A 15,336-nucleotide genomic window follows, 5' to 3' on the forward strand; every position below is an offset into this window, starting at 1 on the left:
TTCTTAACCACTGAGCCATCTCTCTGGCCCCATAATTTTACTTTCTGACATAATATTTTCTAGAAACTAAGAAATGTGTCATAGCTGAGTCTCATGTTTCTTAAGAGTCATTGTTGATCAGTAAACTCTTTGAGGGTGGCACCCTGACAGTGTGATGCTTTCCCTGGTAGCGGTGCTTGGGAACCCTGAGGAGGCACCCAGCACAGGAGAGAAGGGTGTGGATGGAGAAGGGGATGAGAAAATACAGTCTTCCAGTGGAAGTAAGGCTCGGCTACTCCTGATGATCTCTTGAAGAGAGTGACCATTGTAAACAGACTAAGACCTAAGCCATCACTGCCCATCATCACAGGGGCTCCATCACTGGTACAAACACTCTACCTGACGCTTTATGGGCACACCATCTTAGCTGCTTTCCCGTGGCTGTGACAAAACACCTGGCAAAGGCAACTGTTCCCACCTCCTGCTCCCACCTCTCTGCTCCCACCTCCCCAGCACTGGAATTATAGATACACATTTCCATGTGTACTGGAGACTGAATTTAGGAACTCATGCTTGTGTGACAAGCACATTTAATTTAGGAACTCATGCTTGTGTGACAAGCACATTTATTACTGAACCATCTCTCCACCCCCCTCCCCCCCCAGCCTAACATCTTAGCAGCTCTAAAACTGGAATTCATTTCCATTCAACAGCATCTCCTGATTATAACTGGCACGGCTTTCTCTCTGGTCCATGAAAACAGTGATGTACTTCCCAGCTAACAGTGTCTGAAGGTCATTGAAATGCCATCCTGGGCTCAGTTGGTATTTGGAGGTGCTTGGGGACAGTTGGACCATACTTCCCACGTCTGTGCCCATTGTTAGGCCAGCACAGTGAGAAGCTGGTGCTGGGTTTCTGCCACCCATATTTGTTTAAGCAAACCAGCATGAGGGCATCATGAGGACTTCTGAACAACTACTTGTCTTTTGGGGGCCTCTCAAGCACACCTTGCCTAAGCGGTCACCCCAGGCCAAGGCGACAGCTGTCTGGCAATGATGCAGGAGGAGCCTGAAGTAATAAAATTAGTGCTATAAAGGATTTACTAATATGCTTGCTTAGGAAATACTAAGTTACACAAAGTAGAACTTAGGTAAAGGAGCACCGACCCCGATATGGCTGGAAGGTATGGCAGGTGCTGGCCAGGCTGGTTAGAAAGGAGCACCCACTCCAATATGGCTGGAAGGTACGGCAGGTGCTGGCCAGGCTGGTTAGAAGCTGTAGCAAGAAGATTCTGCACCACAACTGTTCAAAAGAACAACACTGTTGTACTTAAAAACAATTCTGCCAATACTTTGCTTTGTAAATCTCTCATCTGCCCAAGTGGCCAGACTGGCGGTCTCCTGTGTCTGTTTAATTGTTCAAAATGTGAGCTGGGGCAGGACCTGAAGGACATTTGAGGATGACACTGTATGTGGGAAGTATAAGCCTAAGGCTGTATGAGCTGGTCAAATGCTCTGTGCGAGGCCAGCTCCCCTTCGTGCATTAGCCAGAACCAGCTTTGAGCTTTTTAATTAAAGAACCTTCTTCTTTATTAATCTCTAAGGCTGTGGTACACTTCCCTGCTGGGAAGGCATGTAATCCTGTGACAGCATCCTTTAAACATTGGATCTGAGTTCCAGCTACCTATTCCTCTCTTGTGGGCTCGTGGGCTCCATGAGAGGAACCACTCATGGGGCTATGGTTAGAACATTACCCTCACAGCAGGGTCTCTATGGTAATTATTTAAAGATTATATTACTAATACTGGTGTGTGTGTGTGTGTGTGTGTGTGTGTGTGTGTGTGTGTGTAGCCAGAATAGGGTGCTAGATCCCCTGAAACTACAGTTTCAGGTGGTTGGTTGTAAGTCTTCCCATGTGGGTCCCGGGATCCAAACTCGGGTCCTCTGCAACAGCAGTAAGTGCTGAGCCATCTTTCCAGTCCCTCCATGTGAAGTATTTCAAAGCTGATCATAAACAGGATAATACAGGTGAGCTCCAGGCTGGGAGAAATGCTGTCTGACAAAAGGGTAAACAGCACCCGAGGGATGACATATAAGGTTGTGTCTGTCCTTTGTGCGCACACACGTGAACACACACACACACACACACACACACACACACACACACACACACACACATTTTCTGTGGCACAAGATACTTCAGAAATACAGGCTCAAAGACCCAGTGAGAACTGTGTTCATGCTCCAGTTCCAGGAAGAGTGGGCAGCCATTTGAAATGTATGATTGGATTGGACACAGAGTATGGGTGGCCTGATGCGTAGGACCACCAGAGGGAACCCCAGCCGGGCCTGTCTGCTTGGAATCTTCTTTACCTCTCCGTGCAGCGTACTCTCCTGTTGGAGTGGGGACCTCCAGTGGAGTCTGAGACCATGAGTTCTCTGAGTGTTACAGCTTGCTGTAGGAGAGAGGTGACAGAGGACAGGGCAGGAGGAGGTCAGAGAGCCCTTGTTTCTGACGCCTTCTAGTCTTTAAGTGTTCAGCTTGATAAGGACTCGTGTCTTGGGAGCCTCTACATTTAACAGGCATACGATGAGACAATATTCTTCAGTTGGATGAGGAAACTCAAAAAAGTGACAGTATTTATAAAGGAGATACTATCTTTGATGACACAGATGAAGGCTTCATCCAATGCATTTAATAAATGTGGAAAAATTTTAAGTACTCTATTAAATACAGTTGGGATTCTATATGTGTGCAAGACTAAATTAATAAATCCAGGCTAACAGTGTGACTAATTGTTGGTTTATTGATATTACTATAAGTTATTATATTTTTGTATCCTGTCATTGGGATCCAACTCACCGGATTATTTTGGGTCACCTTATATGACAATATTTGTTAGGTATCTTCAGGTTTTTGTTGTTGTTGTGATAAAGCACCATTACCAAAAGCAATCAAGGGAGGAAAGGGTTAATTTTATATCCATCATCATGGGAAGTCAGGACAGGCATTCAAACAGGGCTGGAACCTGGAGGCAGGAGCTGATCCAGAGGCCATGGAGAAGGAGCGCTGCTTACTGGCCTGCTCTCCATGGCTTGCTCAGTCTGCTAGTCTGCTAGTTCCCAGGAGAACGAGTCCAGCAATGGCACTGCCCACAGTGAGCTGGGCTCTCCCACACCACAGATTTGCCCACAGGTCGGTCTAGAAAGGGGCACTTTCTCAATTGCAGATCCACTTTCCAGAGTGTGCTAGCTTGTGTCAAATTGACATAAAACTATCCCACACAGTGGGTTGTCAAGCCTTCAGCTATAGCCTTTAAGGCGTGGGGTAGCCCAGCTGGGGTTGTCTTCTAGGGCAAGGACCTGTAGGAATGGAATCCCATCAGGAGATGAATGAGGTACCCAAGTTCAGATTTTACTTATTATTAATTTTTGGATGCCCTTGAATTTGAGTCCTAATATGAAACCTCCTGTTTATGGTTTTATTCTTATGATTTTTAATGGCTATTCCAGAATAACCACAGCAAGTCCTTCCTTTTTTGAGGTGGTATCTCGTATATTCCAGGCTGCCCTGGAACTCTCTGTGTAGCCAAGAATGACTTTGAACCTTTTTGTTTCTTTGTTTTATTTTTCAAGGCAGGATTTCTCTGTGCAGCCCTGGCTGTCCTGGAACTCACTTTGTAGACCAGGCTGGCCTCAAACTCAGAGAGTCACCTGCCTCTGCCTCAGGGCTCACCTTGAACTTATCTTCCTGCCTCTCCCTCCGAGAGCTGGGGTTACAGTGTGAACCCACTATATTTGGTTTATGTTGTGTTCAGGATCAAACCCAGAGCTTTATGTACGCTAAGCAAAGACTGTGCCAACCGAGAAACATCTCTAGCCCTTTTGTTATTAAAAGACATAGAAACTTCTGTAAGATGAAGTCTTCTATGAGGGCTTCTATGAAGCTGCACCTTCCTGATGTGTTTGGATTTCATCTTAGAAACCGTGATGGTTAACTTAATTGTGCACTTGACACAACTTGAGCGTCCTAATGAGGGATTGTCAACACTGGGTTGGCCTTTGAGCATGTTTGTGCAAGATTATCTTAATTGATGTAAGAAAATTAAGGCACCGTGGGTGACATCATTCCCTAGACAGGGGTTCCTAAATTGCATGAGAATGAAGAAAGTGAGCTCATGGCGATCAAGTGGGCCTATATTCATTTCTGCTAACTGTGGGTGTCATGTGACCAGCTCTCTCAAACTCCTGCCACAGTGACTTCCCTGCAGTGATAAGACTATAGCCTGCACATTTTAGCTAGAATAAGCCCTTTGTCCCCTAAGTTGCCTTTAAAAAAAAAAAAATCAGTGCTTTGCCACAGCAAGAGAATTAAAAGTAGAGCAAAAGCCCTGTGGTTCGGTTCAAACTTGTCTCTAGACCTCTCCATAAAGACATAGCAACCCAAGCTGCAATGTTGGTGATCCTGAAGCCTGCAGTCTGATTCTTCTAGTGTCTTCGGAACGAAGAGATGGTTTCCAAACAGGACTAACAGGATGAAAGAGTTCATTCCAGGCTCAGTGATGTCTGAAAGGCTTAAGATCGGCAGTGTGCCACAACTCCCCATCATCCGCCACTGGTCTCCGGCAATTATTGACAAAAGGATGGGTGTTTTAGGTGTTGGCTGACAGCTAACCATGGGAAAGGCCTCATCGCTTTGAATGATGTGAGACTCTGACAGCAGAAGCCTTGCACTTTTGAAACAGGTCAGTCAGGTTCCATCTTATCTGCGAATTTGCCTCGGCTTGCTGAGTTGGCAAGAGTGGCTCGCTACTTGCTGCCCAGGCTTAGCACACATCACAAACATTCTGTTTCCCATTATCTTCCAGTGCTCAGGAGAAACTCAGTCTTGGTGCTTTGTGCCAGGATGCAATTCCCTTTCATTGAAGCCAATTCTGCTATTTGTGTGTGGTGTATGTGTTCATGTATGTGCCTGTGGAGACCAGAGGTTGCTGCGTGTCTTCCCTGTTGCCTTCCTTTCATTGTGTGTCTGTGAGAGTGTCCAGCCAGCCACAGAGGTCTCAGGAGGGGTGTGACTGGTGATCCAGGGAGGTTAGGAAAGGTCCCTGGGTCCTCAGAGAAAGACTCCCCTCTGTTGACGGGGACATGAAGGAGGCTCTAAGGAGGCAGCAGGCCTTGGTCCAGGGATGATAGCGAGAGAAGATCCACACTGTGTTGGTCCCTTGCTTTGCTCTTCCCATGTTAAAGCAGCATTTTTGCTTTGTGGGTCTGAGAACTTTAGATGTCTGTAGTTCATATTATTTACAGTTACTAAACAGTCGTAATCCTGCCTTTGATCAACTTTATTGTTTACTGCAAGTTGCTCTGTCTCCAAGAAGCTCCTTGGATTTTTGCCTGGCCTGGTTCTTTCATGTGAGAGCACTGTGGTCAGTGCTTTCTGGACGAGCAGATTCATCCTTGCGAACCCCGTGGTCGGTGCTCTGGATGAGCTGATTCGTCTTTGAGAGCACTGTGGTCGGTACTCTCTGGACGAGCCGATTCATCCTTGAGAGCCCTGTGGTCAGTGCACTTTCTGGACGAGCCGGTTCGTCTTTAAGAGCGCTATGGTCAGTGTTCTCTCTGGACGAGCCGATTCGTCTTTGAGCTAGAGCGTAGTTCCTGCCCTCTTTTTAATGTTTCTATTATATTGTGTCTGTGTGTGCTTTTCCAAGTGCGTGTGGGTGCCGCAGTAGAAGAGCAGAGGACAGCTAAAGATTGTCTGTTTTGTTTCCTCCCATGGGGGTCCTGGGGTTTTCAGGCTTGGAGGCCCATAGCTGAACCCCCCCCCCCATTGTTTCTTTATATCACCTAGGATGGCACAGGCTTGAGATTCCTCTGCCTACCTAGGAAAGCCTCAGCTTTTCCTAGCTCAGCAACTCTGGGAAAATCATTCTGCTGCTCACTCCTCAGAGGGGAGCGGGTAGCCTCAGGTCCTTTACTACCCGACAGGTTTCTTTTCTTTTCCAAAATTTCTTTTTTTTTCCCCTCCAATTTTCTACTGCCTCAGTTCATTCTGCTATATCAAAATACCTTAGATTGGGTAGTTTATAAACAATGAAAAATTTATTGTTTCCAGTTCTGGAGGCCCAGAAGTTCAATATCAGGATGGCAGCATTCCAAGGTTCCTTTCTTCTTCATGGATGGCTCCTTCTCCTTGTGTCTTCCCAGGGCCCAGTGTCAAGAAAGCTCTCTTAGGCCTCTTTTAAGATAAAAGTACTAATCCCATTCAAAAGAGTGGGACCTTCATGACCTCATTACCTTTCAAAGGCCTTACTTCATAACACACCGGGGATTAAATTCTAGCAAACAGATTATGAAGGCCCAAACTTGCATATTGCAGTAATCAGCCATTGGAGGATCTAATTGCTTAAATCTGTTAGCATTCTCCTGGTGAGGGATGAAGCAGTCTGGATCACTGCTATTAAGAAGTTTTTGCTTTTGTTTTGTGACAGGGTCTCAAGTAGCCCAGGTTGGCCAGGAGGTGAGGATGCCCTTGGCCTCCTGATCCTCCCCCACCCCACCTCCACCTCCTCAGGGCCAGGCTTGATGCCTGTCTTCTGCAGTGCTGTGGACTGAACCCAGGGCCTCGTGTGTGCCAGGCAAGCACTCTGCCAACAGAGTTCCATTTCTCAGCCATGGGCATCTTGGCTTTTTGCTATCATTGTAAAGCAAATGTCCAATAGTTGAGCCACCAGATGCCTGATCCAGCTGGAGTTGGTGGAGTCTGATCTGATTTTCTCTTGCTATCCTCTTTCAGGGAAGTCACCCAGATATCCCTGGTATGCCACAGTTCTGAGTGGGACCTGCTGGGAGGCCGGAGAGACCCCAACTGCCTTGCCCGGCCTGGTGTCAAGATGCTGAGTTGGAAGCTCCCTAGGCTGTTCCGTGTAGACCAGGTGCCTCAGGTATGTGCTTTTAGTTCCACAGCTGGGTTCCAGAGTCTGCAGGCGACCAGCCTCTGCAATAGGGAAGTTCAAGATGCTTTTTGCAGGCCCCTTCTCTTTTAGGCTGCCCTCTGAATCTCCTGCAGAAATCAGGACCCCTCGCCACACCCATGCACCAGGCTGGCTAAGGGTAGTCCTTCAATGCAACATCTGTGTTTCATCCAGAAGCAAAGTCCTTAGAGAGACCTTAGATTTGGGCTAGTCAGAGGAAGTAGGAGCAGCTGCTGGTGGGGAGAAGGCTGGTTAGGGCCTACGGTGGCGCTTCAGAGCAGGCTAGGGAACAGTCACCTCGGCATGGCCCTGCACAGTGTTCTCTCTCCCTTACTTCCCACACCTCTGTTTTACTTGAGACAATCTAGCCTCAAACTCACAATCCCCCTACCTTGGCCTCCCCTGGGTAGGGATTATAGACTCCACCAGCGTTCCTAGCTCCAGCCTCCACTCTCACAGGAAGGCTAGGCCAGGTATGGGGATGGGCAATGGGGAAGTGTTGCAGGTCTTTCTTTGGACTGCCAGCTCCCAAAGAATGACACGGAGAGTTCTTACTAGCTATGAAAGCTTGGCCTTAGCTTAACTGCATCCCTAACTAGCTTGTAAAACTTAAATTAACCCATTTATATTAATTTACATTCTGCCACATGGCTTGTTACATTCCCTCAGTACAGTAGTCTGACTTCTGTGCCTGGCTCGTGAATCCCCCACCTCTCAGATTCTTCCCAGAGTTCCTGTCTCTGCCCAGAAGTCCTGTCTGTCCTCTCCTGCCAAGCTATTGGCCATTCAGATCTCTATTTAACCAATCAGAAGGTGTCATAGGCAGGTGAGGTGAAAGAGTGTCACATCTTCACGCTGTGTGATCTAGTATCCTGCAAAACAGAAGGACTTGCTTAGTAGCTTTTCTTGTCTCCTTTTTGTGGACTAGAGAGCCATCCCAGCACACGACATGCCCAAACACCCTGCTTCCATAAGCCCTAAGATTTTGGTTATATGCTATGTCAAACTGGTGTGCCTCCATCTTGCCTTGTAGAGAAAGCACAAGACTGTACCTGTCTCTGGGTCCAATTTCCTTCCTGCGGACTGGATAAGAATCAATGTTTGTTGTAGGACATTTCACATGGAAATGAGAGCTCTTTGGGCTCAGCTGACTACCTACACTGATCTTGTAATACCTAACCAAGCTCAACATCACCAGCGGGACACTGAGCAGAGCTACCTGACAGGCTCCTGTCTGTAAGTGTAGAGCCAGCTAGTGCAGGGAGATGCGCTGGGCAGAGTCATATGCAGAGCAGAGGAGCTGTGGGACAAGATGAGGAAAGCTGGCCGCTCTAGAGGAGGTCCTTCAGCAGGGCCCTGCCTCTGGTCTCACAGGGCTGCCCGTTCCCTTTCCTGCTCACACATCAGCGACTGTGGCCAGTGGGAACACAGGGTAAGTCTTGGATTTATTCATTCATGACATTTTTATTCACTTCTTCCTGTGTGCAGGATGTTTCTCTACAGGACTCGGAGAAGACTTGCAGGTCAAGCTCTGTCCTTATTGGGCTCCTCCGGAGCTCAGAGGACTCTCAAAACCCTCACGAGTACTTTGTGAAGCAGCTCAGAGGAGAGACAGATGTGTCGCTTGTCTAGGGGAGGAGGGGATCAGGAGAGAGACAGTTAAGATGAGTTTCAGGGACTGGGAGAATAGCGGGTGGTAAGGTGCTTGTTACGAAAGCCTGAGGACTTGAGTTTAAAACCAGAACCCATGTGAAAAAGCTGGCGAGTGCTTGTAACCCCAGCACTGGGGAGGCAGGGACAGGCACGGATCCCTGGGGCTCACGGTCAGCCCACTTAGCCTAGTCTGCAAGTCCCAGGCCAGTGAGTGACTCTTAAAAAACCAATATGGATGGCACCTGAGGAAGAACCACCCTGGAGATTGGCCTCTGGCTTTCACACACGCGAGCACACATATGTACTCATACATGCATACATGAACACATACACACACTAAACAAATAAATGCAATGAAATTTTAACTCCTCCTAGGTAGTTCTGAGCCTCCTGCAGCTCCCTGTGCGCGAGGGTAAGGATGACTTTGCTGTGCCTTCTTCACGATGCTCTGTGTCTCGGGGCCCAGCTGGGGCTGTAATCCAGCTTCTCTGCTTTTATTACCGTTTGCTTGAGTCATCTCTTTTCTTCCTTTGCCTTTCAGCCCTTCCTGTCTTTACATTTTAGCTGCGCCTTGTGTAAACAGCTCGCGGTGGAGCTTTAGCTTGGCGGCACATGTCTTTTTCCTGCGCCGCTGGCTCTGTTAATGTTCAGAGTGATAGCTGGAGATGGATTTGCGTGTTTCAACTGTCTCGTGTGACTCTGTCTTCTCTGCTTCTACCTCCCACTCCGGTTGTTTGGGAGAAAGTGTCACATTCTGAGTTTCTTCGGTGTCTTCTCGTTCTGTTTCCCCTTCTGCTAATAGACCAGTTTCCCTATCTGCTGCCTTAGAGATCACTTCAACTGCTTTCTCGTGGACATCTGTACAAGGCACAAGGAGTAGGCAAACAAAGTCACCCAGGATTGGCCGGGAAGGCGGCTCAACTGATAGATTACTTATCGAGCACGCCACCAAGTCCCAGGTTCAAGTCCCAGTACTAGAAGCTATCATCTTAGCATTCACGAGGTGGAGGCAGGAGGATCAGAACTTCGTGGCTACATAGTGAATTTGAGGTCAGCTGGGCTACACGAGACCTTGTTGCAAACAAGTTCCTTCAGACACCTCGGTGACTTGAGGTGTCAAAGATTTCTTGCATTTCACATTACATAGTCGTTGGGAGGTGGCAAAGGCAAGCAGATGGAAGATCTGCCATCTCCTAGCGGCGCCATCTGGAACAGGTGGCTTCCAAGGTCACCACAGAGGGGAAGAGAGAGGATAGCGTCTTCAGTTGAGTTTCCCAGAAACGAATTTGAGACAGAAATTGGCATGCAGGATGTTAGCTAGGGTGAGGACAGCAGGATGGGGGAGGAGCCATGGCATCAGAGGGTCTCCCCAACACACAAGGCCATCACATGCCCATCACACAAGGGCTCCGCCGTGAGCTTCATCGTTCAGAACTGTCCCGGATAAAGAAAGTAGGTCAGGACTTTGAATTCTTGGTAGAGGGGGATGGCCTGACCCTGAGAAGGGAACATAATGAAGGCAAGATTGTGCCCTTTGACCCAAAACAGTTTCCCCAAAAGACGTGAGCTGGCCGAGTTCTGAGTGTGTAAAATTCCTCTCAGAATTGCATGGTTGGCTCTGCAGGTAAAGGCGCCTACAGCCAAGCCTGACAACCTGAGTTCGGTCCCCAGGACGCAAATGGTGGAAGGTGACCACAATTCCTCCTACTTGTCCTATGACCTCTATTCAAGTACTCTCTCTCTCTCTCTCTCTCTCTCTCTCTCTCTCTCTCTCTCTCACACACACACACACACACACACACACACACACACACACACACACACAGAGTAAATAAATAAACATTTTAAATGTGAAGAAAAATGCACTGTAATTTCAAGGCATTGTGCTGCTTTGAACTGTCCTGGCCTAGAGGTAGCTCTGCCTGGAAACGTCACCAGACTCTGACCAAGCTTCAAGCAAGTCTAGGAAGTGGGGAAGCACTTGGGTCGGCTGGTGGATGCTGACTGTCCTGCCGTCCCTGACTTCTCGGGCCTGAAGCTTTTTAACTTTGAACAGCTCTGCACATGCATAAGTCATGACTACAAGTGCCACATTAAAATCTCTCTCATTCTTTGGAGAAATAGCCAGGTCTCTGTTTGGCTTTTTCATAACAGTCTTTCTGGACTGTTCCGAAAACCTCCTTTGCTCTTCTTTCAGTTGCTAAATTCTTCCTCGGTCAGGCCTAGTCTTCAGCCTGTCCTTTTCATATGTTTTTCCATATCACTTTTGTTTGCTCATTTGTTTCTAGAAGTTACTCTAGGCCCTTTTGAAATGTTCCCTCTTTATATTTGTTTCACTGAGCACAGTTCTTTTATGTTTCAGTGTCTTCTTCAAACTATTTCTTCCTCCTCCTCTTCTTCATTTCACCTTCTCTCTCTTCGTTTTTTTTTTTCTTCCCTCTTTTGAGTTTTGGGACAGGGTCTCACTGTGCAGTCCTGACTGGCTTGGAACTTTCTACATAAATCAGATTAGCCTCAAACTTAAGGTGATCCTCCTGCTGCTGCTCGAGTGCTGGAATTGCAATTGTGCTCCACCACACCTAACTGGGACTCCATCCCTCCTATCCTCTTTTTAAATCTATTATTTTTGAGGTTTTATGCATTTTTATTTTGTGGGTGTTTGGCCACATGCAGTGCCCACAAAGGCCAGCAGAGGGCATTGGATCTCTTGGAACTGGAGTAATGGATGGTTGTGAGCCACCAGGTTGGGAACTGAACCTAGGTCAGCCGGCAGAGCAGCCCGTACCCTGAACCGCTGAGCCATCTATTCAACCCTCATGCCTCCATTTCTGGCTCTGCTCTTGCTGCTACTTCAGAACTGCCGCTGTTCCTGAGTGTGCATGCTTGCTTTGATAAGGTGGAGAGCCTTGAGGGAGGCTTTGTGCTTGCCTTTGGGAACTGCAAAACCTTGGACTCTTTCTGTTTGTAGCTTCATTACTTATCCACTGGAGATATCTTGGTTCTCAGAGACAGTGTAGATTTCGACCAAAACCCCACATACAGACTACCAGAGGGGTCTGAATTCTTGGGAGTTTGTCTTAGTTAGGGTTTTCATTGCTGTGAATAGACACCATGACCATGGCAACTTTTTTTTTTTTTTTTTTTTTCGAGACAGGGTTTCTCTGTGGTTTTGGAGCCTGTCCTGGAACTAGCTCTTGTAGACCAGGCTGGTCTCGAACTCACAGAGATCCACCTGTCTCTGCCTCCCAAGTGCTGGGATTAAAGGCGTGCGCCACCACTGCCCGGCCTGCATTGCAACTTTTATAAGTGAAATAGTTCAACCTAACTTGGAAAGGGGATTGAGATAGGCTCTTAGTTCCATCTAGATAATTTTTTAAGCGTTGGCTAACAATATCCTGTAACAAATGCCAGAAGAGAACTCAAACCCATAATTACTATAATCTCCCACCTCAGATAGAATTGGAGATCTCTGATTTTATTGCTTTCTTCTAGGCATTGTATATCTTATCTAAATGAAATCCACATGTTCTCTTCTCCTAACCTTCTCACTGGGTGAAATGAGATTTTAAGGTTAAATTGTCTATGTGTTTCCTGAGTCATCTCATCCTGGGGATCATTCAAAGAATGAGATAAACACCTCTGAACTGTTCCAAAGAGAGCTTTCGGGGGGCTGGAGAGATGGTTTAGTGGGTAAGAGCATTGGCTGCTCTTTCAGAGGACTCAGCTTGGGTTCCCAGTCCATGTTACCTTGCAACCGGCTGTAACTCCACTTCCAAGGGATCCAGTGCCCTCTTGTGGCCTCCACAGGCATTGCATGCACTCAGTGCACAGCCATTACATGTGAGCAAAACATCCACATGTATAAAATAAAAATAAATAAATCTGGGGGGAAAAAAGTTCTGACTCCAAGCAAACAATTCAAAACATGCACTCTGCCTGGCCTGGGGCACACTTTGCGATTTCTGTCAGAGTCTGAACGTTCTTGGTTTCCTGCTACTTCCATAACACATTCTTCAAAAATTTGGTGGCTTCTTCAAAAATTTGGTGGCTTAAGTAAAAGAGGCCCAGGGGTCTAGCCCAGCACCCATGGGACCCCAGGCTTCACCCCAGCACTGAAGAAACAAAACAACAACGAACGAGCTATGTCATCTTACAGTCCTGTGGACTGCACACGTGGCACGGATTGGAGGGCTAGAATCCCAGTGAAGGACGACTCAGCAGCCAGCGAGAACTGGTTCCTTGCTCTTCCCAGCTTCCAGAAGTGCCCACTCCTCCGCTCCTGACCCACCCTCTCCACCCTGAAATCCAGAACCCTTGCCTTTCTCTGGCCGCCTTTCTGCCTGCACACCTCTCACCAGACATCCCCTGGGCTCGCCGTTTCCCACGCTGCCCTTTCGTGTCCCTGTGTAGTAGGTAGCGTTCTTTCTGCCGTGCCTGATGCTAATTTAAAAGGAGGAAGGATTAAACTCTGGAAAGGGCTTCAGAGGTTTCAGTGCATCCCAGCAGGGTGAGGTACAGCAGCACCCTCAAACACTGCGGCCAGGAAGCAGAGACCAGGATGCAGGAAGGGACCAAGATAGAGGTCCCACAAAGCACCTCCACTGATCAACTTCCTCTAGTCCGGCCCTGCCTCCTGCTTTCCAGCCTCTCTTATAATGCTCACAGCCTGCATCCTCAGGGTAGGCATCCACGGTCTAGGTCAGAGCCCTTAGGACCCAGTCCCTTCCCAACGGTGCCATCAGTAGCAGCCAGCCACCCAGTACACGATCCTGTGGATGTATTTTAGACTCAAACCATAACAGCCTACCTTTGTTCTCATCTTTTGCTCTTAAAGGGGATGTCCTCTTCTGAGATGAACTGGATTCTGGGCTGGGAGGGGGCAGCACAGAGAAGAGGCAGGAGCCGGACTGTACGGCAGTATCAGCATCTGCCGAAAACTTGGTAGAAAGTAGACTCTACTCTTGGCCTGCTGGGGGGCCTTTTCATTCCAGCTCTCCTGAGGCAAAAGCAGGAGGGGCAGGAGTTCGAGGCCACTTTCAACTTTATAACAAATGTGAGTTCAGCCTGGGGTGCATGAAACTTTCCAGATAACAGATAAATGCATAAATAAATAAGCGAAGATCCTAATAGCAGCACCCAAGTGCAGTGAGACCCTCTGGTGACCTGCCAAGAAGCCAGGAAGTGGGCTTATGGCCAATGCTGAGCAGCCTTGGAAGAAGCTGAGGACTAAATCCCACTGGCTGTTTCCTCTCGGCTCTGGGTACCAGAAGACCAAGATCAAGATGTGCTCCGGGCTTTTCCTCTGGGGCCTCCTTCCCTGGCTCACAAATGGCTTCCCTCCTGTTGCTTCACCATAGGGTCCTCACTTTGCGCGCGCGCGCACACACACACACACACACACCTCTGAAACCTCTGTATCAATCCAAACCTAATCTTCCTAGAGTCACCAGCCAGATTCGAGAACAGCCCATTCTAATAGCTTTATTGTAAGTGTTATCCTCGTGGGAGACTCTCTTGTCAGGGCTGGGGGTGTAGCTCAGATAGAAGACTTGCCTAGAATGTATGAAGCCCTGGATTTGATCTCCAGCAGAGAATGGTGCTACACACCTGTAATCTAGCACTTCGGAGGTGGAGGCAGGAGGATCAGAAGTTCAAGGTCATCCGTGGGTACGTGGGGAATTCTAGACCATCTTCAAATACAGTGTGTTTGGGGTAGAAGTATTTTAGCATATACTTTTGAGGGGAGGCCTAATTCTGTCCTTAATGACACTTAAAGAAGAGACTGAAGCTCAGCGTATAGGACAGGATTGTCCAAAGTCATTCCCCAGGGGACGGGATGAGAGCTGCACCTCCCAACAGTGCCCTGCTTAGCAGTACGGGAGAGAATGCCCTCATGGCCGGAAGGGAGACTGAGGCTTGTGTGTGCATTTCAACCTGACTCCTGTAGCCACCGGGAGCATTAGTGGATGGCCTTCCCCTTTTGTCTGTCATGAGGACAATAAAAGACTTTGCAAGGTGGTTGTGAAGATTCTGTGACATTGAGACAGGAAGTGAAGAGCACATGCCAGAAAGCCTCTGCCTTTCCTTCAGCAACCCCTCTTCCCTTTTCCCTTTTCTCACCAGCAAAGCCTTATTTACCACAGCCCAAGACTCCCACTTATTTCCCCTCAGATGATTTGCAGCTCAATAGCTAGAAAAACCAAAGGATGGAATTTCAGGCTTCAGCCGTCCGGTACACTGGGCTCTCAGTAAGTCAGGGAGTCTTCTGTTGCCGAGCCTGTGACAAGCACTAGGAGAGCCAACTGGCTGATGCGCCCTTCCGCCCCGAGTGCCGGGAGGTTCTCATCCCTAACAGACTGCACGCGCCTTGGTTTCATTTCACTCCGAATTGCCCCGTCTGCCACCCTACAGATTCGAAATGAAGCCCTACAAATCGGTGCTGCTGTGCAAACAAGCAGGTGCCTCCTTACTCCGAGGGAGGGGATCGCTGGAGATGGAGCCAGGCTTCAGAGTAGTGAGGCGATGATTATAACTTGCCGTTGGGGATCAAACTGAGCTTGGAATACAAAATTGTTTTCAAATGTTCTCTTTGCCGTTTTGATGTATGCAGCCTGTGTTCTGCAAAGATCGGCTGCTTGTGGAGGGCTTTGCTGGGGCTGGGGTGGTGGCGGCCGGGAAGGAACTTGCTTCCCTTCCTTCTTCTGCTCAGAGCTGCCGGGAGCAGGAGCGCA

At 48.2% G+C, this 15,336-nt stretch overlaps 1 protein-coding gene across 1 annotated transcript in view; it reads left to right on the forward strand.

Annotated features, from left to right (window-relative positions):
• Paqr5 (progestin and adipoQ receptor family member 5) overlaps positions 1-15,336 on the forward strand; it is a 74,550-nt gene that overhangs the window by 30,551 nt on the left and 28,663 nt on the right. Inside the window, exon 2 of the mRNA XM_013346483.2 lies at positions 6,775-6,922. Within this exon, the coding sequence (XP_013201937.1) occupies positions 6,872-6,922 (51 nt within the window). The 5' untranslated portion in view covers positions 6,775-6,871. The remainder of the gene's footprint in view (positions 1-6,774; positions 6,923-15,336) is intronic.

Source organism: Microtus ochrogaster, chromosome 5, assembly GCF_000317375.1.
Source record: "Microtus ochrogaster isolate Prairie Vole_2 chromosome 5, MicOch1.0, whole genome shotgun sequence".
Lineage (NCBI taxonomy): Eukaryota > Metazoa > Chordata > Mammalia > Rodentia > Cricetidae > Microtus > Microtus ochrogaster.